The 27,804-nt window shown below is 34.3% G+C and overlaps 1 protein-coding gene across 3 annotated transcripts; it reads left to right on the forward strand.

Annotated features, from left to right (window-relative positions):
• On the forward strand, positions 1 to 27,672 carry LOC110807341 (cycloartenol synthase). 3 transcript variants are annotated; one of them, XM_088220795.1, is made up of 18 exons: positions 1 to 605; positions 3,597 to 3,782; positions 4,100 to 4,189; positions 4,801 to 4,995; positions 5,088 to 5,172; positions 18,301 to 18,467; positions 18,789 to 18,977; positions 19,206 to 19,319; positions 19,533 to 19,655; positions 19,917 to 20,039; positions 20,110 to 20,208; positions 23,202 to 23,258; positions 24,256 to 24,302; positions 24,410 to 24,553; positions 24,784 to 24,961; positions 26,359 to 26,439; positions 26,950 to 27,033; positions 27,433 to 27,672. In XM_088220795.1, exons 1-18 carry the CDS (start codon positions 393 to 395, stop codon positions 27,544 to 27,546), a joined length of 2,289 nt encoding a protein of 762 aa, XP_088076921.1. In that variant the 5' UTR covers positions 1 to 392; the 3' UTR covers positions 27,547 to 27,672. The 3 variants fall into 3 exon arrangements, with proteins under 3 accessions (XP_088076921.1, XP_088076922.1, XP_088076923.1); XM_088220796.1 differs by lacking the exon at positions 1 to 605 and adding an exon at positions 3,993 to 4,039 and having other exon boundaries at positions 3,690 to 3,782; XM_088220797.1 differs by lacking the exons at positions 1 to 605; positions 3,597 to 3,782 and adding an exon at positions 3,993 to 4,039 and having other exon boundaries at positions 4,122 to 4,189.
• The last annotated feature ends 132 nt before the right edge of the window (positions 27,673 to 27,804 follow it).

The raw sequence follows: 27,804 nt of genomic DNA on the forward strand, positions 1-27,804 counted from the left end.
GCCTCGAATTTGATTTGTTTGGTAGATTGGATCATTGAAGAATCACGCTTCTTCTTTGTTAATTTTGTTTGTGCAAATATCTTCTCTGTAAATTTCAGTTGATCTTCAAACCTGGTTTTGATTTATTTGGGGATTACCTCATTTCGTCTCTGCACATTTATTTGATTTCCAGAGAAAAACTAGAAGAAAGGAAGGAGGGAAGAAAGAAATGGTTCAGTTGATTTTGGGACTGGAATGACTTTTTAAATTTTTATGTCAAATCGCCGGTGAAACAACTCAAGAACCGTGATTTCAGAAACACTGATGGGAATACTTCATTAGTGATATCCATGAGTAAAATTTCTGTTGTGTTGGAATAGCATTTGTTGATTTTCTTTTTTGCGCAAATTCAAATGTGGAAGCTAAAGATAGGTGCAGAGACAGTAAGCAGTCGCGATAATGGAGGTCTAAGAAGCCTGAACAACCATGTAGGGCGTCAAGTTTGGGAGTTCTGTCCAGAGCTTGGTACCGCAGGAGAGCTCTTGGAAATCGAGAACGCTCGCAAAAATTTCCATGATAATCGGTTCCAGAAGAAGCACAGCTCTGATCTTCTAATGAGGATTCAGGTACTTTTCCAATTATCTGTGGCTTGCTCCCTTCATTGGATTATGTTTTATGTTGGTATTTTGATTTTGCTTTGATGGAAAATGCTTAAAAAAATTCAGCTATATAGATATATTTTGTTTGACTTTGTAAATTAGGCATTGAGTACCTTTTGGTAATTATGCATCGTTGGTTCTTATTATCATCTTTTCTAGATTAGGATTAGTGATGCTAAGTAGTGCACTTCATTTTGTTTTGAGATTTGTGTTATAATACATGAGAAAAATGGTACTCCTGTAGATTCAAGGTTTAAGTTCATATTGGATAAGCTTGGATCAAAACTTTATGTATTGGAATGTTCTTGTCTGCTAGGAGAAGCAAAAATTTAGCATTGTGTAGAGAACGAGGCAACGTGAAATGCATATAGTTTTTGGAACTAGTTGGTTTCTTTTCTTTTAAAATTCCCAGTAGCAAAGAGCTTTTGTTTCATATAGCTATGCTTTTTTATGGAGGTGGTTCCTTTTATGTTACTAATTGGCATATTTATGCATTTCTATGGAAGTGGAGACATTCAGACTTCATGGTGTACACAAATACTTAATTGTATTTGGAACAATTTACTTCATACATGGAGTTTTAGTTGGAAATCCACCATTTCTTTAATTATGAAATGAAAATGATGAAAATTGATTGATGTAGTCAAATAGGGATTAACTTGATTTGTTAAGAATTTGGGATAAATTTAGATATTAGGATTTTAGACATTTCATCTAAGAATTCTTAAATATTGTAATTAATGGTTTGTTCGCATCACACAAATAAAAATGTTGAGAAAATTGTTAATTACTTTTCTTGAATAACTGTGTATCAAAGTGAATTACAAATATATTTATAATACTTAATAATCAATTTTTTTAAGTATGATTAGATTTTGCTACAAATATTAATACCATCGAAAACATAAATTATATCGTAAAATCAATTAATTTCTTAAAAAAATAAAACCCTCATATCAATAAAAAGTCTTAATAAACCTCGTGCTTGGTCATCCTCACTAGAAGCAAGAACAGTGGAGACAAATAATTGGTTAGGAGCATAAAACCTTGTAGTTGAAATGAAATCAAAAAATTGTGCAATTGTTGTATCATGATCCTTAAGCTAAATGTCCATAGGATTAACTAGTGGTGAGGTTCATACATGCAGTTAACTTTTATAGGACTCTCTTTAGGTGAAAGATTTTCAGGATTTTAAAAATCTATGGTCCTAGGAAGGCATGATATTCTTCTTATTTCTTGCTCCAACGGGCTCAATTTCTTTATCTTTTTCATTTACCGTAGGCCCTTGTAGATGTTGATTTACATGAAGTTTTGTTGTATGTCATATATATTCAAAGCAAAATTCTTTCCACCAAACATAAGATGTAAGTGTTGGGACTCTCATCATGTTTACCATATTAATCATACAGCTAAGGTCAACCTAGAAAAATATATGTTGACATTCTATGAAATACACCAAATAGGAAAGAATCAATTATGGGAACCATGAGAGTAGAAACAAAACAATGTAGAATTAGAAAAATACTTATACTGCCCCTAGAAGATAGTTGTATAGTTGGGAATGTGATTATATTGAAAAATTGAGCCGCTCAATTGTAGAGATTGAAAGAAGGCCTATTGCAAGAAATCTCGTAATTAAGAAGCTTTTTACCTTTATTTCCGCTACAAGCTAGGGTTTGAAATGGAGAACGCTTTCGATCTTTCTCTGCTTTAACTACTAGGTTGCACATAAGTATAGTCAAGAAAGAATTACAGTGTACCATGTATAACTGATGGTTCATTCTCTTCTTTAATATTTCCATATTTTAAAAATTTCCCAAAAGAGGACTAAGAGCGTGACCTTGACAGAACTAATGTAAAAGTAAAAAGATTACATCATTATTTAGTTATTCAATAAAACATTTCGAGAATTTTTTAATTTTCTAGTTGTGTGATGCAACCAAATCCTTAAGTGTGATGCTTAAGATTTCTTATATCTAATGTTTAAGAAACCCTATATGTGATGTTTAGGTTTTTATACCCAAATCTTTAAGCAAGCGAAATTGGCCCTTGTTTGTTTTATATTCCTAAAAATGTATTTCCTAATATATTTAGAAGATCTGGCTCAAATCCATTATGTTATTTTACAAATTGTGTGGAATTATTAGAGTAAAGGGGGATAAAGTAACACAAGCTTTAATAATAGTCCTATTTAATAGTTTTTTAACAGAGTTAATAAGAGGAAAGCAAGGGTGCATTGGACCTTTACTTTTGGCTGGGATGGTTTTCATAATTTGTGTGGCTCGTTATTTTTGGTAAATTTACTTAATTACCTTCTTTTTTTCATAATTAACGCATCTTTTTAATACGTAAGAATATTTTTGTCATAATATGCAAATCTTTATGTTACTTTACTCTTCAACCAAACAAGAGGGAATTAAAAACTTTCTTTACCTTATTTACTACGATTAACTCTCAAACAAAGCATAATGAAAACCCTTTTATCTATTATAATTTTTTACTTTACTTTTAAACCCCTACTTTATTTTCTTCCTTAAACTCTTGACACACATAATTTTACCTCTTAGATAATTTCAAGTTGAAATGAAATAATGCATTTTTATGTTCTATCAATATTTTCAAGTGAACTTCCTAAATGAAGTGCATGTGTCCAAACATAGCCTTAATTTAGGAGAAGTTGCTCATTGTTATTGACTAATCCCCTGGTAACAAATGCAATGGAGATTCTATTGCTTCTGGTTTGCATAGTGAAAAGTCATGTGTTTATTTCTATCCATGTTTACAAATTAGCTTCCCAAATGAAGTTCATTTGGCCAAACATAACCTTAATCCAGGAGAATTTGGTGGTTTTTATTAATTAATTTCCTGATAACAAATGCACTAGACATTCTGTTGGTTTGCATAGTGAAGAGTCTTGTGTTTACTACCTTTTATGTCACTTCCTTCATGAGAATGTAGTTTGCAAAGGAGAAGCCATGTGAGTCGAATATACCACAAGTGAAAGTGAACGAGTTTGAAGATGTTACAGATGAGTCAGTGACATGTACCTTAAGGAGAGCTCTCAATTTCTATGCCACAATCCAGGCGCACGATGGTCACTGGCCTGGGGATTATGGAGGTCCAATGTTTCTGCTTCCTGGCTTGGTAAGGGTTGAAGCTTAGACATTCTCTTAATTTTCAAATATAATATTACTCAAGTATGCAATTATGTCTCCACGTGGATAATTGAAATCTTCTGAGAAAGCTATATGCTTCTTTTGTCAGAGCTATGGAAGGAATAAAGTGTTTGAGTGTATTTAATGTTGGCCTTGTTAGCTAAAATTATCAACATTATCTTTTTCGCTTATGATGTAGGAGCTGTGATCAATGTTCCCTTCTTTCTCATAAAATAATGGTTAGAGGTATGTCTTGTCTGGAGCCATGACTTGATGTGACTTCGTCCTTCTAATAAATTGCAACAGGTCATTACTCTATCTATTACAGGAGCTCTTGATACTGTCTTATCAAAAGAACATCAAAGTGAGATGTGCAGATATCTCTTTAATCATCAGGCAAGCATTTTTCTTTTAATTTCAGTGCGTCTATTTTGTCAGTCTTTTGAATTTGGATGTCTCCCTATATACTAATTTTTATGATCTCTCAGTAGAATATTTTCTTTTAGCAGGTTAACTAGCAAGGGAATGAGAATGTCCTAGTGTCATAAGATTCCTTTTCTTTTTGCCACTCCTTTTGTAAACATAAAAATGTAATCATAATTATATGAACTATGACTTTTTTGGCAACATTATGGGTCAAGGTGCATGGAAAATTCTTGAATTTAGCTTTATCAGACCTCCATTAGAATTGGGAGATTATTGCTTTTGGCTATTAGAATCCCACATTCTTTATGTGTTAGTCTCTTTATATTCTTTTTGCTTACTCTAGTTTGTATAACTTGGAGATTATCTTACCCTTCTTCAATTGTATTTTTCTCCTCTTATCTTAATAATTCTTCTTCTTTTATCAAAGAAAAAAATTAGTTTCTTCAGAAAGAAGATTCATTCTGTGTTCTGAAAATTGAACCACTGGCGTGGGTAAAGCATGATCTAACTACTTGGGTTGGTCATAAAGAAGCAAAATCAGAAAAGCTTAAGTTTATGTTCTCTTGTTCACTTGGTTGCAGAATACAGATGGGGGTTGGGGTCTGCATATTGAGGGTCCAAGCACCATGTTTGGTACTGTCCTAAACTATGTTACCTTGAGATTGCTTGGTGAAAGAGCTGATGGTGGACGAGGCACAATGGAAAAGGCACAAAGGTGGATCTTTGATCATGGCAGTGCAACTGCAATTACTTCATGGGGGAAAATGTGGCTTTCGGTATAAATATCAGCTTTTGTTTTGTTGCTCAGGGTAAAAAGGTAACTTTCTCAAACTCTTATTGACATTTTACTGATCTTTGACTATGATAGGTTCTTGGGGTGTATGAATGGTCTGGAAACAATCCATTGCCACCAGAAGTATGGCTTTGTCCATACATTCTTCCAGTTCATCCAGGTTCTTAGTTACTTGTTGCTCATCTTTATCTTATCGATCTTGTTGACTATCTACCATTAAAGTCAGAATTTACTGCCATTAGATCTGAATATACTGCCATAAAATTTAGGAAATATCTAGTTTTGGTATACCTTTTTGTTAAGATGTAAATTCCTTGATCATGTGCCTTTATTTTTCTTACCATATATAGTTGTTTCGATGTATGGGTAAATAGTATATATATGCACAAATAATCATATGAACATCAAGAAAACATCTTCTTCTCCTCTGGTTTCACTATCAATTTCATAATGGTACCAGAACTAAACCCATGACTGGCCCGTTCTTAATAACAGACCCCTTCTAAAATCCAACTGCTTCCTTGGTAGCTTCCTCGGGCCTTGGGCTTTTTCTTGAACTCGGTTAAGACTTTGCTCGACTTTCTTTCTCCCTTAGGTGCGCAAGTAGTAGGACTCATCGTAGGTCTGTTATCAATGCAGTGGAGCTTAAAGAGCACAAAGGTGTGTGCGGACACAGAGAGAGAAAAAAAAGATGGCAGAACACAGATCTGGCGAGGGAATGTTGGCCATTGGTGCTAGCAATGTTGGGATAATGGGAGAAAATTTGGCACTACAAATCTGCCCAGTAAGGCTAGATGGAACCAATTACCTTGCTTGGTCACAGTCTTGCTGACTATTCATCCAAGCCTAGGGATTGCAAAGACATGTTACAGGAAATAAAACCCAACCAGCGGATGCTGACCCTGTGCTCGATCGTGTGAAATCAGACAACTCACTTGTGATGTTTTGGCTTATTAACCCAATGCAGCCACAAATTTCTTGTGGGTAGTTGCTCCTTGATACTGCCCACAAAATTTGGAGCTTTGAATCCCAGACATACTCCTAGGTTGGTGACAATGCACAAATATATGAGTTGCGAAATCAAGTATGTGCAACCAGACAAAGTAAGATGGGTATAGATCAATATTTTGCTGAACTAAGTGGTTTATGGAAAGAATTAGACTATTATTAAGACTTTCAAGCAGCATACCCAGTGGTTGTGTCCAAATTTCATAAATTAGTTGAGAATGAATGAGTTTATGATTTTCTTCTGGCCTTAACATAGATTATGACCAATTCAGGTTCAGGTTCTTGGTCAAATCCATTATCATCACTATGATAGGCCTACTCTTATGTTCAACAGGCGGAGAGTCATAGAAGCTCCATGATCGGTCCAACTAGTATAGTTAGGGCAAGGGTAGTTGCTAGCATCAACTGTGGACAACCAAAGACCAGTAACTAAGGAATGTCTGATAAAGATAACCTTACTTGTGATTATTGTGCAAATGGCAACATACCAGAGAGGGTTGTTGGAAGCTAAATCACAAGCCAAACAGAGGTAATGGAGGTAAGAAAAATAATGCCATACAACCACAAGCCAACTTATTTGAGACTATTGAAGCACCAACTCAAGAGAACTCTCTCATATTAGGAGTTTTTCCAATGAAGAGGTACAATTCTTGAAACAGTTCATACCAACTTGAATCTTACTCTTTGCCAGCAGCCTCCAAACTTTGTCAAGTCAGGTATGTCATTTTTTGCCAATCTAAAAATAAAAATGATATGTGGAGCATAGATTTTGAAGTTTTTCTGACCATATGATAGGCTCTTCAGATAATTGTGAAAATTATAAATCATGTTGAGGTGATGATAAAGTCTGTATTGCAGACTGTCTTTGTCATCAATCAGTAAAGGTTTTATTGCTCGTACAGCTTCCCTTAAGATGATATAAAAGCTCTATAGGTAGATGATAGAGAATTATATGAGACAGTTAGATAAAGGATGTTTAGGAACATCCAGATCAATACTAGTAGAATCTGGGTTAAGGGGATCATGAATAGCATTGAACTCGCTAGGTGTCTCTTTACGAATTGAATTCAATATTTGCGTTTGCTAGGAAACTATGCTCAATAGTATTGTGTTTGTGAAACGTTACAACATTCCTATCTAGTTAGCCACAATAAATATTCTTTGGATTGTCATCCTTCTCATTTGGGATGGAAGTAGGTATTAGGAAAGAATCTCGTTGAGGAAGGAGAATTACCTACTATTCTTCCCTAATTTTCCCCTGAAGAGATAACGAAAGGGAGAAAAATATGGTTGGAATTCCTAGAAGGTTACATGCATAATAATAAAGTATGTCTTAGTGGGAGGGTGATGACATTTATTATCTTTCTGCTTAGCAGAATACCCAAGAAAAACACATTTGAGAACTTGGGTTCTAATTTTTCTAGGATTTTTTGGATGTATAAACTGTGGAAGCATGAATGTTATTTTTATTATTGAGTATTAGGGCCTTTTATATTCATATTCTTGAGAACAATAAAAGAAAACATATATGCAGGTATTTTATTAATATACCTTTTATACTAATTTATGAACTTCCTAGTGCTCCTCCTCAAGTTGGTATATAGATATTCTTCCTTCCCCAACTTAACAACATTTGTCTGAAATTCTGGATTACTTAATCTTTTAGTCAACACATTCGCAAGTTGTGAGGTGGTGGGCATATACAGTGTACATATCGAACTTTATCCAGTTTTTTTAAAGGAAATGCCTATTATGTTCAATATGCTTGATCTGATTATATTGTATTGGATTGTAGACAATACCGATTGCAGATTTATTATTATAGTAGAGTCTCATATGACCATCCTATTTAATTTTTAGGTATTCTAGAATCATTTTTAATTATAATAGTTCACATATTCATTGAGTTATTAGCTGGAATTCTGGCTCTGCACCAGACCTTACTACCACATTTTGCTTTTTACTTCTACACATGACTAGTTTCCTCTAAGGAAAGTATAATAATCAGTAGTGGAACTTTTGTGCCCTACATATCCTACATAATTTGTAACAGTATATGCTTCAAGAAGTAACTTGTTGTTCTTTATAATAAACATGATACCTTTTTCTGGTGTCTCCTTCAAGTAGTTTAGCACCCAATATGCAGCCTGTAATATTTGGGTTGTGTGTGAATAGACTATCACAATCACTACATTTGTAATATTTGATCTTGTGTATGACAAGTATATTACTTTGTGCACTAGTCTTTGGTGTATCTTGTTGATTTTGGTGTCTTATTTTGTCAATCCCAATTTATGGTTGGGATCAATAAGAGTGTTAGTAGATTTACACGCTAGCTTACTTGTTTCCTTCAAAAGATTATTGATATACTTCTGACAATATTCCAGCTTTTGGTTGAGCCACTTCTATACCAAAGAAATATTTTCATTTCCCTAATTTTTTAATCTCAAACCTTTTGGCTATACATTATTTTGAGCATTGATCTCTTATTGTCATCATTGCCTATCAAATATATATAATCAACATATACCAGGAGAGTTGTAATTCCCTGAGTTTCAGTGCTTGATACAAAAGATGTATCTCTTTGATTTTGCTTGTACTCCATTGCTAGTATTACTCTTGCAATCCTTTCAAGCCATGCTCAAGAGGATTGCTTGGCCTATAAGTGCTTGTTTAGTCTACATACTTTATCTGCTCCTATTTCTTTGATAAATCCCGAGGGAATTTCTTCATCGATTTTTTCTTCAAGATCCCCATGCAGAAAGATATTCTTTATATGAAATTGTTGTAATTGTCAATTAAAGTTCGTAATCAAGGATAATAGGACACGCAATGCATTCATTTTTGCAATAGGTGCGAAGGTCTCCTGTTAGTCTATTTCATAAGTTTCGGTATATGCTTTAGCCACTAATCTTTCTTATATCTCTCTATAATTCCATCAACTTTGTACGTATAGTAAACATCCACTTGCATTCTACAGGTCTCGTTTTATTGGGTAAGTCTACCACTCCCATGTCTAGTTCTTTTTCTGTGTTTTCATTTTAATATCTATAACATTTTTTCCATTCTTCACATGACAAAACCTCAGAAAATGTATTGGGAATTAGAACTGCATTTGGACTCATAAGAAAGTTTGTGTGAGCTAGAGAACCCTTCCAAATAATACAAAGTTTGAAATATGGTAGGGTGGATACTTAGTGCATTACCTCATCCCTTTTTTAAGTACAATTGGTATATCTATATTAGAAGGTAAAAGGTTTTTGAAATTTACCTCATTTCTGGCATTCTACTCAGATGTTGAACTTTTTTCAGATTAGGATCCAGGTTTTTCCTTCTTAAGTATCCCTGAGAAAGTCTTGAGTCTTGTAGAGGTATCGGTTCAGGTTCATTTTATGAACTTAGGTTCTATGATATTTTGAGTGTTTGAGAGGGTGTAGTGCTTGAGAGTGGGGGAATAAATTTTTTTTTATTATTTATCAATACTGTTTCTCTCTGAAGATAAGATTGACTGAAAAAACTTATTTAAAAAAAAAATTGATTGAAGAAAGGCTCGGTCTCGATAAATGTGACATCAGTGGGTACATAAAAGTTTTGGGTAGAGGAGTGACAACACTTATATTCCTTTGAGGTTGATGTATGTGAACATAGGCAACAAACTTAAAGACTCTAGGAATAAGATTATTTGTGACTCTTACGTCAAGAAAGAAGGTAGTAGGACTTCCATAGGACTTTGGAATTCCAACACTAGATGGTAAAATGTTTATAAGATAGTTGGTAGTCAAGATAACCTCTCCCCAGTATTGTTTACGCACATGGTTTTGGAACAAGAAAACGCATGTAGTAGTGACCAAGTGATTGTTTTTCCGTCTTGTCACACATTTTTGTTATGCAGTTTGGACATAGGAAGACTTATGAATAATCCTCCACTTTCAGAAAATGAGGATAGTGTTTGGTTAAAGAAATTGTGAGCATTGTCAGTAAAACATTTAATTTTTATCTCAAACTGAATTTTGATCATATTGCAAAATTGGAGAATAGCATGACCGACTCCGAATTTAGAGTAGGAAGAGTTACGTGTGCAATCATCGATAGATGAAACATGCTATCTAGCCCTAGAAATGTTAGAAGTATACGAAGGTTTCCAAATATCAATATGAATTAATATGAAAGGAAAATTGCTTCTTTTATTGCTAGAAGAAAAGTTACATGTTTATATTTTGTTAGTTCATATATTTCACATTGTAAATTTCCATTATTGTCCTAATCATTTGTAGTGTAACCATATCTCAAGTGCATCCAAGAAATACAACCCATTCCGTACCTCAACATGTCCAATCATCTTTCTCGAATTCAAGTTCTAAAATCCACAATAAGATGAAGAAACGATCACTTATAATTTAGGTCATGTGATAGTTTGATTACTGAAATTAGATTCGTATATATTAGCGAACATGAAACGCATCAGTAAGAGTAAAGTAAAGACATAATCTTTATATTTCCATCTCTTGCTACTGTGGTTAGTGAATCATCACGTAATTATTTTATAATTATTGGGTATTGAAGTATTTAGAGGAGTTGATCATATGATCTATGACTCTTCATTCTAAAATTCAAGATAGTGCAAAGGGTTTACTTGAGATATTTAATCCATGTGGGATAGAAAATGTACCTAAATGTGCCAATAGACCTATATCTTTAGGTTTCTCCAGACGCTTTAATTGAGTCCTTGAGCGTTCAATTTTTGTTTTGAAGTCATTGAAATCGGCAACCTTCTCTTCCCCTTGTTGGTTAGCTACATTTATGTGTCCTTGAGGTCTCGAGAAATTATTTTTGTACCCTTAATTTTTACCAGAGGTTGTAGGCTTTTCATGAAGCTTTAGCATTTCTCCTAAGCGTGTCTTGGTTTCTTGCATTAGGTACCCAATAGATTATTTCTATTGTTATCATCGGTTGATGGTGTATCATTGTGATTAGACTCCTTTGCCTGTTGGCGTCCTTTGGAGTCTTTGGCTATCATCGCTAAGCTTTCAGTGGAGCGAGGTTCTAGCATTACCCTCTCTTTTGCTCTCTTTTACAACAAAAGATGTTATTTTATCCAATAATGATATTTCTTCATTCTCTAGGATCTAAACTCTCACCTAATCATATTCTTCACTAAAACTCGCCATGAATTAGTAGGCTTTATCAATCTCTACGAAGTTCTTTATAGTGGCTATGTCTCTGCCACAATCTATTGTGAGGCAACAACGTGATCTAGTTTTTGCCATCAACCTTTTAGGAGATTAGAATATTCTATCACTAATTTGTCTCTTTCCTTTGCAGACCAAGTCTTGATTGTTAAATCATAGTTTTGGATTGCATCTTTAATCTTTGAGTACGTTTCCTTGACAATTTTCCGAACTTCTCTTGCATTGGGTAAGAACATACACGTATTATTGATCTCTGGGAACATTGAGTTTCAAAGCGATACCATTATCATTGAATCTTCTTCATCCCAATCATCAAATTGCAAGTCTCCTGGTTTTAGTTTGGTGCCTAAGCTATGGTTGAATTTCCCTTTTTCTTTTGAGGATTCTACAGGCAAGTTGTGACTATTTCATGTAATTTTTCCATTTAGGTAATAAGCAGCTTTTTCACCAACCTTTCGAGAGACTAGAATATTCCGTCACTAATATGTTTCTTTGCTTTGTAAAGTCTTGATTGTTAAATCGTAGACTTGGGTTGCGCCTTTAATCTTTGAGTATGTTTCCTTAACGTCTTCCTAAACATCTCTTGCGTTGGATAAGAAGATATATGTACCACTGATTTCTAGGAGCATTGAATTTTAGAGCTATGTCATTATCGTTGAACATTCATCTTAAGCATTAAATTCTAGGTCTCTTAGTTTTTTCCAGTGTCTAGAATGTGGTTGAATTTACTTTTTTCTTTGAGGATTCTATGGATAATTGTGACCACTTCAAGTAATTTTTCTCATTCAGACGATAGGCAACCTTCCCATCAATGTTTTCAGGAGATTAGAATATTATGTCACTAATCTATTTTCTTGCTTTACAAATCAATTATTGATTGTTAAATTATAGATTGAAGTTGCATCTTTAACCTTTTGAGTACGTTTCCATATTGCCATCCCAAACATCTCTTGCATTGGATAAGAACATAAATGTATCATTGATCTCTAGGAACATTGAATTCCAAAATCATGCCATTATTATTAAATTTCTTTGTCCAAGCATCAAATTATGGCTATCCCAGTTTTGATCTGGTGCCCCTATTGGGGCTGAGTTTCCCTTTCTCTTATGGATAAACTATGATCATTAGAGGTAATTTTTTTCATTTAGGTGATAGGTGACTTGAATTGCTTGGAATTCTTTCGTTGCTTTTTGCGAATTTATCATATTGAAATTTTTGTTAGTGGCTTGTGACGTTGTCTCTACATGATCTATAGGTCTAGACAATAAACACTAGTTTAGTAGAGACAAAAGCATAAATAATTACAGTTAGATAAGCAACTACAAGTGGCTTGGGGATTACTGGTGTAGAGAACAACATTAGCTGTTAGTCTTAGGGGTCCACGACTCTAGTGGTGCATGGTGGTTTTTGTCATGGTTTTTGTCACGCATATAACAGTTTGAGTGATGGAGGTGTGGTTGGCTGGAGCAGGGTCTGGAGCTAGTAGAGGCGCGATTGGAGTAGTGCCGGTAAGTGAGCAAGCGCGTAACTTAAATACTCAATATTTTATTATTTAATTAGTTGAGATGATATAATTAGAGTGATAATAAAGTAGTAATCTTATATAATTAGAATTATAATAGAATAAAAATTTCATTATCAGTAGATTAAAAATTTATAAATACTCTAAATGTAACAATATAAAGGGTGAGAAAATAAAATTTATATTTTTTTCTCCCAAATCAATACGGTACTAGATCTAAATAAAATTATTTTAAAGTTCTAATTTTAAGATTTCCTATAAAATCTAAAATAGCACAATAAGCTGAGTTGATACTCAATTATCCAGCCCCAAACACTGTTGTAAACCTGACCGGCAGCCTTCCCCCGACTCTCCCAGCCACTAGCAGAAGAGACGCGTGAGCTGCATGTGCAGCTGTTGGTCACCACGTTTCACCGCGATTTTATTGGCAATCACCATAGAAAGTGTTGATGGGTTCACATTCGACATGGATTTGGTGAAAATTGCACCGGAACCACTTGAATTCTCCCTTTCGCACAATTCGGCCGTTGCGATCTTCTTCTTTGCCTGTGCACGATTCTTCTTCCGACCTTTTGGTGTTGGGCGAGCACGAGACCAACAGATCCGACACTTCTTCCTCTTCAGTTGCACAAATCCGCTATGCGATTCCCTGCTTCAAATCTACTTTCACGTGGCTGGGGCTCTTCAGATATGATTTTGCGATATTAGTACAAATTTGCTTCCTTCGCGCGCGAGCCGCTCCCGACTAGCATTTTTTGCTCCTTTCCGGCTTCTCCGCGCGTGATTGCCTTTGGTTTCGCGATATTGGCGCATATCTGCCTCCTTCGCAAGCGAGCCGCTCTGACCAGTCTTTTCTGGTTTTTTTGTCGGCTCCTTCGCATGCATGCGCCTCTAGTTTCGTGATACCAGCGCAAATCTACTTCATCCGCGTGCAAGCCACTCCGACTGGCCTTTTCTGGTGTTCTTTTTGTTTTTTCTGCACATATTCGCATTTAGATTTCATGATACCAGCGCAGGTCTGCTTTGTTAGCACGCGAGCCGCTTCTACTAGGCTTTTATAGTCTTTTTTTTTTCTTTCACTCGTGTCGCCTTTGGTGTTGCGATCCGACACATATTCGCTTCCTCTGTGCGCAAGTTACTCCGATCAGTATTCTTTGGTCCATTTTCTGGCTCCTTTACGTGCGTCCATCTCTGGTAGATCGCATGATGACTCTTCAGAATTGAGTCTGCAAGTTGAACATGTGTGATATCATTGTACCAATTTGAGAGGGAGTGTTGAGTAGAATATTTTATTGTTTAATTAGTTGAGATGATGTAATTAGAGTTATTGGAATAATAATATCATATAACTAGAATTATATTAGAATAAAAGTTTTTTAATCAGTAGGTTAAGAATTTTATAAATATTTTAAATGTAATAACATAAAAGATGAGAAAATAAAGTTTATATTTTTTTCCTCCAAAATCAACGGAGATGCATGATTGTGCAGGCGTGCAGCAGCTGGGAGCAGCACTGGAGGCTGCTGAGCTTACTAGTGGCTGGCTATGAAAACTGGTAGTAGCAACATTGGTGGCTGCTTATGAAGACTGGCCCTATTTAGGGTTTTTGTATTCTTTTCATTTTAACGACGAAGGTCGATGAGGTTTTGCAAGTTGGAGGAGGTGGCAGTAGATGAATGCCACTTGTGTAAAAACAAGAAGTCATCTGAAGGTTTGCACTTCTTCCTTAGAAAAGCTTCCAGCATAAGAGACTTCTCTATTATTGATGTGTCATTGCTCTCAAATAGGTTAGCTTATGGCTGCGTAGAATTGATCTGCTTACCACTATGACATCTATTTGATATGCCATTAAGCTTCCAACCATTCTCTCTAGTATGTTGTGATTTACCACAGTATTTACAAGTCATGTAGTCTTCGTTTGGCATACCTTGGTTACTGGTCTTTCTCTGGTCATGGACGATGCAAGCAACTAAACCTGCTTTGTCACCACCAAGTAGGGTGGATTGTGACACTTCTGTGACTCTTTTCTTGCTCAATATAATAATTGTAGAATTTGGAGAAAAAATATAATTTTTATTCTCATCCTTTAGGTTGTAACACTTGCGTATTTATAGAATTCTTAAACTATTAATTAGGAAATAACTATTCTACTATAATCTTAATTAGATAAGATTAATATTTTAATAAAATTCTAATTATATAATACCAATTAATAATTAAAATACTTAAATAATAAATTATATTACTCAACACCCCTCCTTCAAGTTGGTGCAGAGATATCTCTCATGCCCAACTTGTAGATAAGGTTTTTAGTCATCATATAGTTTACAATGCCAATCTTTTTTGTTGTTTGAAGATTCTAATTTTATTAGATTTGTTGCACATATAGTTGATGAAGAGTTAAATTGAAACAAAATACGCTTCAAGTCTTGAATCTCTTTATTTGAAAAAGCTCCAACTGTCGGTGTGTCGGGTGTTTCACTTTTATCAACTAAATTTTTTTGAGCTCTCGTAGGTCTACCATTCTTTCTCTCACTACCTCTAGTTGGCTTTTAATGCAACTTCCAGCAAGTTTCTCTTGTGTGTTTTGGCTTGCCACAGTAGTCATATATTCGTAAATCCTTGGATTGTTCAGACTGAGCAACTAATTCAGTTTTCTCAAGTAGTGTTATGTAAAACATGATATTCCTTTTACTTTTTTCTTACTGGACAAAAACATAAGTTTGTTCTAATGAAAAAAAAGGATCTTTACCAAGCATCTGAATTTGTTTTTGATCATATTTGTTGTTCAAATCAGTTAAGAAATTATAAATTCTTTTTTTTTTAATCAATTTCAGAAATTTGATTGCATTTGCAGGGCAATCTGCTTGAAAGTCTTGATAGTAATATAATTTTTGGTATAATCCACTCATTTCAAAAAAATATTGTGAAATACTCATATCTCCTTGGTTTGTGCCACAAATTTTATTGTGGAGTTCATAAACTTGGGTATCATTATCCATTTGTGAATATGTAAGAGATGACTCGTTCCATATTTTTGCTGCAGTATCAAGTAACAAATATGTTCGTGCAATATATGGTTGCATGGAATTGATTAACCAAGACATTATCGAAGAATTTTCAGAGTTTCGTCTGTTATATTACAAATCAGCTACTTTCGGTATCTTCATATCACTTGTAATGTATCACTGTAATCCTCTAATTTTGATAAATAATAAACAAAATCTTAACCAAGTAAGATAATTAGTTCAATCAAGTTTTACGGGACTGATTTGCAATAAGGGGATATCCGAATAAGAAACCGTTATTTTTTTTACTTATATCATTTTAGAATGCTAAAGATAAGAAGAAAAATACCTAATAATAACAACATACCTAGTAATTTGTACCAAAATAGTCAAAAAGACAGAAAATACTGAAATCAGATCTGTCTGACTCAGTTCGGCTCGGGCTGAAATCAGCTCGGCTCAACAGCTCAGATCGGCTCAATGCAGCTGGCCAGAAAAACACCTCGGGCACGGCTTTGCGTGTGGCAAAGGGTTTCTACTTGTGCCCGGTAGAAGGTCGGTAGGTCGTAGCCAAAGGCTTTGTACGATCGGAGTGAGGCAGTTCGCGCGGAGGAAGAAGAAACAAGAGTTTGTCATGTGGCTCTGCGTGCGGTTGAAGAAGAAGGAAACCTCCGTGCCCTACGCTGCTTTGCGTGCGGTTGAAGAGGGAATTGGGTCGCGCGTCTCTGTGCGCAGCTGGAGAAGATGAAAACTGAGGGCGTCTTCGTGTCTCTGCGTGCGGTGGAAGAAGGAACTAGGCTACGCAGCTCTGCATGCAGTGGAGGAAGAAACCGGGTGGCCCTTTGCGCAGCTTAGAGTGCGGTGGAGGAAGGATCCGGCTGCCTTCTCCCTTCCTCTGATCTTTCCTCTCTTCCCCTTGGTCTGGCTCTCATTCTCCTCAGCTTCCTTTTGTTGTTTTAGAGTTTTAAAGAAATCCTAAAAATAAAACCATAAAATACCCTTAGTCTGCTTTGATACTATGTAGAATTTGGAGAAAAAATATAATTTTTATTCTCACCCTTTAGGTTGTAATACCTGCGTATTTATAAAATCCTTAAACTATTAATTAAGAAATAACTATTCTACTAAAATCTTAATTATATAAGATTACTATTTTAATAAAATTCTAATTATATAATACTAACTAATAATTAAAATATTTAAATAATAAATTATACTATTCAACAATAATAAGTCTATCGTATAAAAGTAATGATGTCGAGTAAGGACCCGAACTCATATTTGATCATATTCTATATTAAGGCCAGCAAGAGAGTCATAAACCCTCTCATTTTCAATTAATTTATGAAGTTTGGCTTCATCTACTTAATAGACTGCCTAAGAGTTTTGATAATAGTCTTATTCTTGGCAAAAGCCATTTAGTTCATTAAAGTATTGAGCAATACTCCTCTCACCTTGTTTTGCAATTCATATGTTTGTGCATCATTGTTCACTTGGGAGTATGTCTATGCGATGCAACATTCCAAATTCTTTGTGCAGTATGAAGTATCCACGAGAAATTTATAATTGCATTGAATTGATGAGCCAAAACATAATCAGTGAATTTTCTAATTCTCAATAGTGGAGATAGCACCAAGCAACTGTTAATAGAAAAAAATGGGATGTCCTTTGCAATCATGCAACTAAATCTTCTACAATCATGCCACAGAGAAAAAAAAATCCATCACTATGGTGTAGAATGAGAAAACAACAAGCTAGAAATACTTTTGTGAAGGTATTATTTCAGTAGGCAGATATGAATTGATTAGTCTATTTAATGTTGTAAAACTAACTTATCAATGAAATAAGATTCTTTGATCTAATGTTTGAACATAGAGTTAGAGACCAATTATTCATATTCGTTTTCTAGTATTGTTTTTCTGAACTCTTTCTAGGCCTTGGTATATTGCGCAGATGATGAAGTGGTAAGGATTATGAATAATTTGACGGGCTGGTCACTTATTTCTTCTTTAGCATCCTATGTTTTCTTCACATAATTTTTATAAAGGTGGATTCTATTTGATATCCAATTTATCAAAGATTTAATTAAAATGGTTCCGTATGAATGTCACTCAAGAAATTAGAAAATGCTTTCTCTTTTCATGTGCTTTTGACTTAAATTATCATGTACTACCTAGAGGTGCTTCTTTGAGGTGCTATATATTCGTTTGTTGTAGGTGCCTTGGTGTTGTGTAACACTAGACTTATCAGGGATTGTTGTTTACCCCAATCTTTCCTCTGGGGTAGTTAATCTTTTTTTTTCCTGTGGGCTAAGGCTTCTTGGTTTTCAAGAGATGTGTATTTGGTTATTTTTGAGCAAGACTGGGAAGTTTTTTTTTTATAATTTTTTTCTAATTATACTTTCCTTTTTGGTTTCTTTTTTTAAGAGGATTCTTTTTGCTCTATTGTAATCTTTTGTTCTCTTCTTTCTAATATAACTTATTTTTCTATCCAAAAAGAAAAATCAAGTATAATAAGTCTTCACATCTTGATTGTAGTCTTTTGAATTTCCTATCTATAGGAAGGATGTGGTGTCACTGTCGGATGGTGTACTTGCCAATGTCGTATTTATATGGAAAGAGGTTCGTTGGGCCAATTACACCCACAATTCTATCATTAAGGAAGGAGCTTTATGCAATTCCTTACCATGAAGTTGATTGGAATAAGGCTCGGAATACATGTGCAAAGGTTAGGAAGAGATCTGTTGTCTTTGCTTTTTGCAAAATTTATGCTCTTTAAGTTGATCACATTTCCTTTTTTCTCTGTGATTTTGTTTAGTTCATATTAATGAAGAAATTATTCTTGAACCTCAATAGTAAAAATTAGATGCCTATATGGTGCATGGATATGGATTCATTTTATGTTGGTATTGCATGTTTGCATTTATAGGTGCAAGTTTGTGGTTTTGCTTGCTCCAAGAGAAGTCCTTTTATTCTTCAGTTGCTAAATGTTTCATTTTTCATGGTATCTTCTGTTATTGAGGTAGTATTGTAACTCCAATATTGCTAGGAAGATCTATACTACCCACATCCTCTGGTTCAAGATATCCTTTGGGCATCTCTTCACTTCCTATACGATCCTGTTTTTTCATATTGGCCAGCTAAAAGATTGAGGGAGAAGACATTGAATACTGTAATGCAGCATATTCACTATGAAGATGAGAATACTCGATATATATGCATAGGGCCTGTCAACAAGGTATGCATAGAGAAGCTATTGATGATGCTCCTTTGTTTTTTTTTTTTTTTTTAAAGATCTCATTGTTTAGACTGTAGATCGGCAGCAGATTGATAAGAAAAATCTGGATATGGTTTGAAGTAAAATCCACTAGCATTCTTAGTTGTAATACTCTTCCCAAATGCTCTCATGTCTTGGTATCTTTTTAGTTCATTGCCTTTGCGGGCTTGATGATTTGTTACATTGCAGGTGTTAAATATGCTTTGCTGTTGGGTGGAAGATCCACATTCAGATGCTTTTATGCTTCATCTTCCAAGAATTTTTGATTATTTGTGGATTGCTGAAGACGGAATGAAAATGCAGGTTAGGTAATGGGCCTAGATGTCTATCTGACTTCTAGGAATCTTCTTTCTTGCATTTCCTTCCTTCTCATCTTATTTTATACCATTTAACATATTATATTGTCCTGTAGTATTTAGTTAATGTACCATGTTTAAGAAAATTAATCATGCTAACACATTAAAATAATAGACCCTTTTGGTACTCACCTTTATGCTTGTAGTAATTCTATGGCAGGGTTATAATGGAAGTCAATTATGGGATACTGCTTTTGCTGTCCAAGCAATCATTTCAACAGACCTGGCTGAAGATTATGGTCCAACTTTAAGGAAGGCACATGAGTTCATAAAGGATTCACAGGTTAACTTTCTAAAATTATGTTTTAATAGTTGGACAATTGTCTATTGAGATTGGGGCGCTATCATCTATAGAGATTAGGACTATGCTGGTGTCTACACTTGTTTTTACTTTTTGTTATGCTTATTCCTAGGAGGATGTTTTTGTCTCCACTTTTGTAACTTTTTCTTCTTCTCCTACTCAGTGAAGTTTCTTCCTTTATCCAAAAAGAAATTTTTTTTTTGATAATTGTCTTTGTCCTTGACTTCATAAGATGCTTTAAAGGTGTTAGAAGATTGTCCCGGAGATCTAAATCTCTGGTACCGACACATTTCAAAAGGTGCTTGGCCCTTTTCAACTGCCGATCATGGATGGCCAATCTCTGATTGTACCGCAGAAGGATTGAAGGTGAGATTATTAATAAACTGTAAAGGGACTAGTTTCACTTCTCTTCAATAACTCAATTTTTGTTGCATAGGCTGTTTTACTACTATCAAAACTTCCATCAAGCACAGTTGGGGAACCTTTAGAAGTGAAGTGGGTATATGATGCTGTCAATGTCATTCTCTCCTTACAGGTAAATATTTGGGTCTTACTGACTTGTTCCAGGTTGTTCACCCTAGCAGCAACTACCGATGGTTTAAGAAAGTTTAGGTTCTGTCACTGTTTTAAGTTTTTCTTTTCTTGCTTATGTATCTTTTTTTTCATGCTTTTATATTCTTTTTTTTTTGGAGTAAAAAAGAAACTTTGTTAAATAGGAGAAGAAAGAAAAAGCTACAAAAATGAAGAATAGAGATTCTCCAAGAATCTAGAGTAAAAAAGGTTAAAACAAGACTAGAACAAAGACAGCCCTATTCTCTGTATATGAAAACATCCCAATTCTTTGGAGCTCCAAAATGCTGTTTTTGGGAAATATCCATGTGATTTTGCTCAATAGGAAGCCATGAAGTGACCCTCTCAATAAGCTCACATGAAGACATTGACTGCTAATGGAAAATTTAACAATTTCTTGCTAGCCATAAACACCAGAGACAGGCAAAATTAGCACCTTGCCAAAGCAGCTAAGCCTCTTTTCTCATCCGAACCCCCAGAGAAAAAGGGAATTCTAGAAACTAACCCCAGTTGGGGGTGCCACCCAGTAGAGGCTAAAACTTATTATATCAGTCCACGTTTTCCAAGACATGGTGGAGTGCAAGAAGAAGTGGGAGTGAGTCTCAAAATCTCTGAAGCACATAACACAAACATCAGGAGACAAGGCACGGTGGGAGCGACAGATTTGAAGTAAGTCATTGATATTGAGCCTTTGGTTGATAGCCGTCCCTGAAAATATCTTAACCTTTGAAAGAACTCTAGCATTTCGAAATGCATTGGCAAAATGACATTGTGTGACACTGGGGTTATTTATAAGGTAAGAGTATAAAGACTTACATGTGAACAGGCTAGAAGCTTCAAGGATCCATAGCCAATTATCTAGTTGAGAAGTCATATGTATGAGATCTAGCATGTTTAGTAGTGTTGACAAATCAGGAGTCTCCCTATTAGATAGGTTATAAGTTAAGGTGAAAGTTCCAAGAAGAGCTATCCCCAATATTAATAGCAAAGATAGAAGCATGGATGGTGTGTTTGGTACACAGTTGGTATAATTTCAAGAATTTGTAGCCAATTGTTCGTCTCCCAACCATCTATTTTCCCAAAAAAGTCTTCTAGTACCATTTGCCACTTGTAATCAGGTGAGTGATGTTTAAACAAAGGGTGGATTTGGGAAAATGGCTTTTCAAGGGTTCTGGTGAGTAATGGATCTTCCAACAAGGACATCCCAAGCATTCCTTTCCCTACCATGGATACCATTTATTACCTTGTGCAGTAAAGAGTTTGGTTCACGAGAAAAGCAACATAGCAATTTTGTTAGTAGGGATAAATTCTTTGATCATGCTTTTATAGTCTAAGGAAAAGTGTTTAGTAGTTATGATAGAAAAATAATATTTTAGAAATAGAAAACTAGAAATGTGATTAATTTCCAAATTCGTTTGTGTGGAAGAATGAAATGTTATGATTTATTATTGAATAGTTGGGTCCTGTATATACATTGGTTCGAGTATAGAAAAGGAAACTTTAAAATTAATTGCATAAAGAGTATTTTACTATAATATGCTTATTCATTAAATTATATATACACTTTTCAACACTTCCCCTCTAGCTGGTGAATCGACATTTTCCATTCCTTTGATAATGATTGTTTGAAATGTTGGATTGTTCAAGCCCTCAATAAGCACGTCTACAAGTTGGAAGTTGCTAACTTGTAGAGTATACTAATCAAACCACTGTCTGACTTCTTTTTGATGAAATGTCTGTCGACTTCAATATGTTTTGCCATATTATGCTGTATTGGACTATGAAAAATGTTGATTGATGACTTGTTGTTACAATAGAGTCTCATTGGACCATTCCACTTGCTTCTTAGGTCTTCAACAATCACTTTCAACCATAATGACTCACAGACTCCTTGAGCTATCACTTGGAATTTTGATTCTGTACTGGATCTTGCTACCACATTCTTCTTTTGCTTCCATATATGATCAAATTTTCTCTAAGAAATGTACAATAACTTGTAGTGGATCTTCTATCTACTATTTATCCAACATAATCTGTATCACTGTAGATTTACAGGAGCAACTTGTTATTCTTTCTAAACATGATACCCTTTCTGGTGTATACTTCAGGTACTATAGCACTTAGTGTGTTTTATACTGTAAATTTTAGATTTATTTTATATGTTTTACTTAGATTAATTCATAAGAGTTAGTAAGAAAAGCAACAGCAACCTTGAGTGGATTTTGGTGAGTATTACAATAAGATACAAGAATCTGGTGCAAGAATTAGTCTTAAATTGATGTTATTAGGCTGAAACTTTTGACATGACTCGTATACACAACTTGAGTCAAATGTGAACTTATTGAAAGAAATCTGTTTATGACACAACCTAAATCCACTTGACATGACAAATGATATGAAGTGACCAATTTTCAAAAATAAGTTAACTATTTGAGTTAAATTAGAGGTATTTATATATGACAGAACATAACCTTTTAAAGACATGGATCCATTTTTTTTTTAGCTGTTTTACCATCCTTATCAAAGCAAGCTGAATACTTCCTTTTGCACTAGTTGCAACTTCATAAAGTTTAAGGATCTATACTGATGGGCCTGGTAGTCTTTCTTTGTTAAGATATTTATTTCTGTCCTGCTGTCCTTTATCTTTTAACTTCAAAAGAGCCTAATTCATTGGTAGCCAAACAGTGGTTTTGGCATATAAACTTCTTTTGCTTAAGATTACTGATTGTTGTGCAAAAGCTTTGGAGGATATAACTATCAGGGTGCGAGAACTTCTAGACATTCATACATATATTTATTATATATGTACGTGTAGCCTTATTGTCATGTTAGTTCCTTTTACTCCTGATTGATGATTTGATGATCTTGCCTGTGTAAGTTTAATCCAGTTTCCAGTTTCCAGTTCAGTAATATTCTACTGATTCTTTTATACTTTCCTTATCTTTACAATCGTTGCAGAATGTTGATGGTGGCTTTGCAACATATGAGTTAACAAGATCCTACAGATGGTTGGAGGTAATCCCCTTAAAATTTTTTAACAAAATTTTTAGTTTCTATTCTATTCATACATATTTTGTGTATTGATTATCCTTTTTGATGTGCAATAATATATATTCTACAAACTTGGTGCTTAACTTTGTGGTAATCATCTGCTTGATGGCTAACATCTCTACCTAATAATTTCTTTTTTTTTTGTGTTATTGATTTTTCTTTTCTTGTATATATTAAAAAATCATCTTCTTGATGCCTATTAACAGCTATTATACTCTTAACTGTTGAATGATGCTTGGATTTATTATATTAAAGTTTACATAAAACAAGAGAACTGATATAAAAACCAATGAGTATGTCATTAATGCTTCTTACTTTCACACATAGATGAGATTCAACTCAGATTTTTTCTGGATGAGTGTATTACATATATGCCTAATAGCCTAGCTGTTGGCAATAGTATGTGAATGCAACCATCTTATCATAAGGTATACTTGTAAATTTCAAAAAGACTTCATATTAGCTGTATTACAGAAGCTTAAAATCTTGCTTGTCAGAAAAAAACAAAATTAAAGACGGGAAAAACAAAGGAGCTTCTCGGAATTTGTGACAGTGATTCCATTGTAGTTTGGTACATTGTAGTGCACCTTTATATCTTATCAGTCATAAGTATCCTAATGTTTCTTATTGGGACTGGAAAATGATATTAGAGTACATACACGTGTGGGTGCACTTTGTTGAATGATCTGTAATGTTGTATTTGAATTTTGCACCTTATCAGAAGTGTATCTCTTCTTCTCCTGGCTGCTGAGGCCCTTCTAGACTCTGTAGAACCTTTCAGCATATCATTTTATTCCTTGTTTCCAATTCCATTACATTTATGGTAACTACTTAAATTATCCTAGTGTAACAGCAACATTATTTTCTACAAATTTACACTAACTGGTTCTATGTTCTACATTAATTTTTTATTAAGTATCTTATTTAACATTACTATCTCATGTTTTTCCTGTAATTTCAGTCAATCAACCCTGCAGAAACTTTTGGTGACATTGTCATTGATTACCCGTAAGATTCAGACATATTTAAAACAAAAAATTTATTTCATGCTTAAACAAAATTTCTGTTATTCTATGACTAATTCTAATTTGAAGTTTACCTGAGTGTCAATATAGATATGTTGAGTGTACCTCAGCAGCAATTCAAGCACTTGCGTCCTTCAAGCAATTACATCCTGAGCATCGGACAGAAGAAATAGAAGATTGTATTGCTAAAGCTGTGCACTTCATTGAAGAGATGCAAACAGCAGATGGATCGTGGTTTGTATACATTAATGTCCAAGTCTCTTTTCATGGTTGTGCTATTGTCTTCCCAATCAGGAAGTGGGATTCGATACGTGTCTCCTTGTATCAATTTGCTGGCGGCATGAGCTTCTTTTCCCTTCTCATTTTAGTTTGATTGAGGCCATAAAGCATGGGTTAAGAAATACATGTATGCTTCAACTATTTTCCTAGCAATTGTTAAATATCTACGGTGTTCTCTTCCATAGGTATGGATCTTGGGGAGTGTGCTTTACTTATGCTGGGTGGTTTGGAATAAAAGGGTTGGTAGCTGCTGGTAGAACATACAAAAGTTGCTCCAGTGTTCGCAAAGCCTGTGATTTTCTCTTGTCCAAAGAGCTTCCTTCTGGCGGGTGGGGAGAAAGTTATCTATCCTGTCAGGACAAGGTTCGGTAATTCAGGCACTCTACAATTCCTTTTACTTTTAAGGTTTCCAGCTTTCTCTGATCCACATAATTGCCTTTGATAATAAGTTTCTGTTTGAATCAGCTAACTTTTAACTTGAAGATCATTGTTATTATTTCCTAACTGTGCTGCATAATAGTGTTGCAGAAGAAAATACAAAATGAAGTGTCTCGTATTTGTCCTACATTCCTTTTCTCTTTTGAATTTTCTGAGCTTATACTTTCCAGTGACTCTGATATGCAAGTCAGTCCCAAAAATGCATGCACAAGGACACTAAGAAAAGATCTCGAATGCTAACTATTGCATTGTGCTAGTTTTCAATTAATTTAGGGGCTTTCTACCAGGCAAGACAAGAAACACAAGGCTTTAATGGACACTAAACTGAACTGTCTTGAAGTTAGATAGATCTATTCTCCAGTTCATCCATCATGTTCTGACCAAGTCTTGTCATTAATCTTTTACAAGCCAACTTGCTGTTGATGATGATAGTCAAGCTCCATGAGATTAATGTCAACCCAGTGTACTACTTTTAATCTCAAAAGAAAAATGTCAACCAAGTGTACAGTGGCTGACAAATATGTGAAGTTTTATGCTTTTTCGATCAATGGACTGTAAGGATCTCACTAGGTTGAAACAGTTACAGATTACTGAAACTGGAGGAATGGTTTCTATCATTTCACTCACTGAAACTAGTATGATGTTGATAATACTAATTCAGCAAAAAGCAATAATAAGAGTGAAATATAGTAATTAGAAGAACATAAGATTAGTAGAGGAAAAAGAAGATTCCTTCTTAGCTTAATGATAAAAACATATGAAAATGATAATATTAAATATTGTAAAGCTTAATCATAAAAATATTCTATCTTAGCTTGTTCATGCTGTGCATCAATGTGTTACTAAAGAAGATTGCAAAATATTATGTTATTAATCAGAAAATGCTTGCATGATATATTATTTAGAGTACTACTATTCTGGCTTTACTTGAGTAATCTGTTCACCTCTAATGTGAGAATAAATTGAAATTGTTGTTCTCAATGGTTTTATTCTTTAGGGGTGATATGTAATCCATGTTGTTAAAGATGTAAATTAGGGTGTTAAAGAGTTTGGTTTTTTTTTTAAATCTAAAGTTTTGATACCATGCCAAGAATTGTTTGGAACGTATTTTATTGAATATTACAGATCTATACATATAGGTTTTTCATGAGAGAAAAAGAAGATAAACTATTAATTATAGTTAATTACAAAAGTGTAATTTATCCTTACATTTTTTAACTTGACCGACTTACTCTTTAACACCCTAATTTATTTCTTCCTTAACAATTTCACCTTTAACCTGATTTACTTCTTCTTTAACAAATGTTATGTCTATTGTCCAGGACTATACAAACCTCAAGGATAACAGACCACACATTGTAAACACTGGGTGGGCAATGTTAGCCCTTATTGAATCTGGCCAGGTAAATTTGTGGTCAATTATGTCTTAAACATTTCATGTGATTGAAAAACTAGAAATCTTTGATTTTGCTGATGCGGTGAACAAGTCGAATTTACTTTTTTTCCCCTTTTCTTGAACTGAAATTATATGTTCTTAAAAGGTGTATGTTCTTCGGTTTCTTATATGCAAAAAAATCATGCTTATCACCTTCTTTACATTCAGATATGCAAAAAAGGAGAGATTAGGAAGAAAGCTTATACTCATTTCCTGATTCTATCTTGTAATATTTAGGCTGATCTGCGTTATTATTGCATCCTTAAATCTCTTATATTGGAAGCAGTTTTATCTTATATTTCAAGTTTGCTAATCTAATGCAGTTTAATGTTAATGGATTTTTTTCACTGCACCTAGACATTAGGCATGAGACTGGGGCTTGTGCCTAAACTTGTGTTATCTTACATCTGTTCAGTGCTTGTAATAACTTCCAGCAAGTTCACTTTCAATGTTCTTATTTATGTTCCTCTTTGAAAAGGCTAATAGAGATCCAAGGCCACTGCACCGAGCAGCAAAGATACTAATAAATTCTCAACTAGAGAATGGAGATTTTCCTCAACAGGTAAATCTGGTCAACCTTGTCCTATTTCTTTTTTCATGGAAAATATATTATCTTCTATGAACCATGGAATCAAATCAAATTTCTTATCTAGCTAGTTTGATTTCTGTCCTGCTAATCAGATTATCTATTAGCATCTTTATTTGTTCAAGAAAAGCCCTAAAGGACCTTAAGGCAAATGGTTAGGGAAAAGGGTTATTTCACTCAATAGATTACTGCTACAAAAGCCTCTTGTATCTGTTTTCATGTTATACTATGTTGCAATAAATCATTTATTTTAGGAAACACTACAAGTAGGTTAGGAATTCGAGGTTTATATATATTTCATAGAACAGGAATAAAACAGAGTTAATTTGACATGGTCATCCGTATTTATCCTGATTTCTGCACACATTATCACAGGAGATAATGGGAGTCTTCAACAAAAACTGTATGATAAGCTATGCTGCTTATAGGAATATTTTTCCTATCTGGGCCCTTGGGGAATATCGTACTAAGGTATTGCAGGTCTCCTGAGTAATTCTAAGTTACTTGAAAATGTCTTGGAGTTCTTTTTTCAGATGAAATAAAAACCTATTCGATTTGTTTATTACAAGTCTGGTTTCTGATATTTATTTAGAGAAAAAAGTTTGGTTTCTGGTATCGCACTCTACCTGCAGAAATTAATTGCATGTGTGGCACAAATTTCTTAGACATTTTTTTTTTTCCTATTAATTGTTTATTGTTTAAAGAAAATTAGGCAAACAAATTGAGAACCTAAGTTGAAAACAAACC

This window comes from Carica papaya, chromosome 5 (assembly GCF_054855325.1).
Source record: "Carica papaya isolate Zhongbai chromosome 5, ASM5485532v1, whole genome shotgun sequence".
NCBI classification, from domain to species: Eukaryota; Viridiplantae; Streptophyta; class Magnoliopsida; order Brassicales; family Caricaceae; genus Carica; species Carica papaya.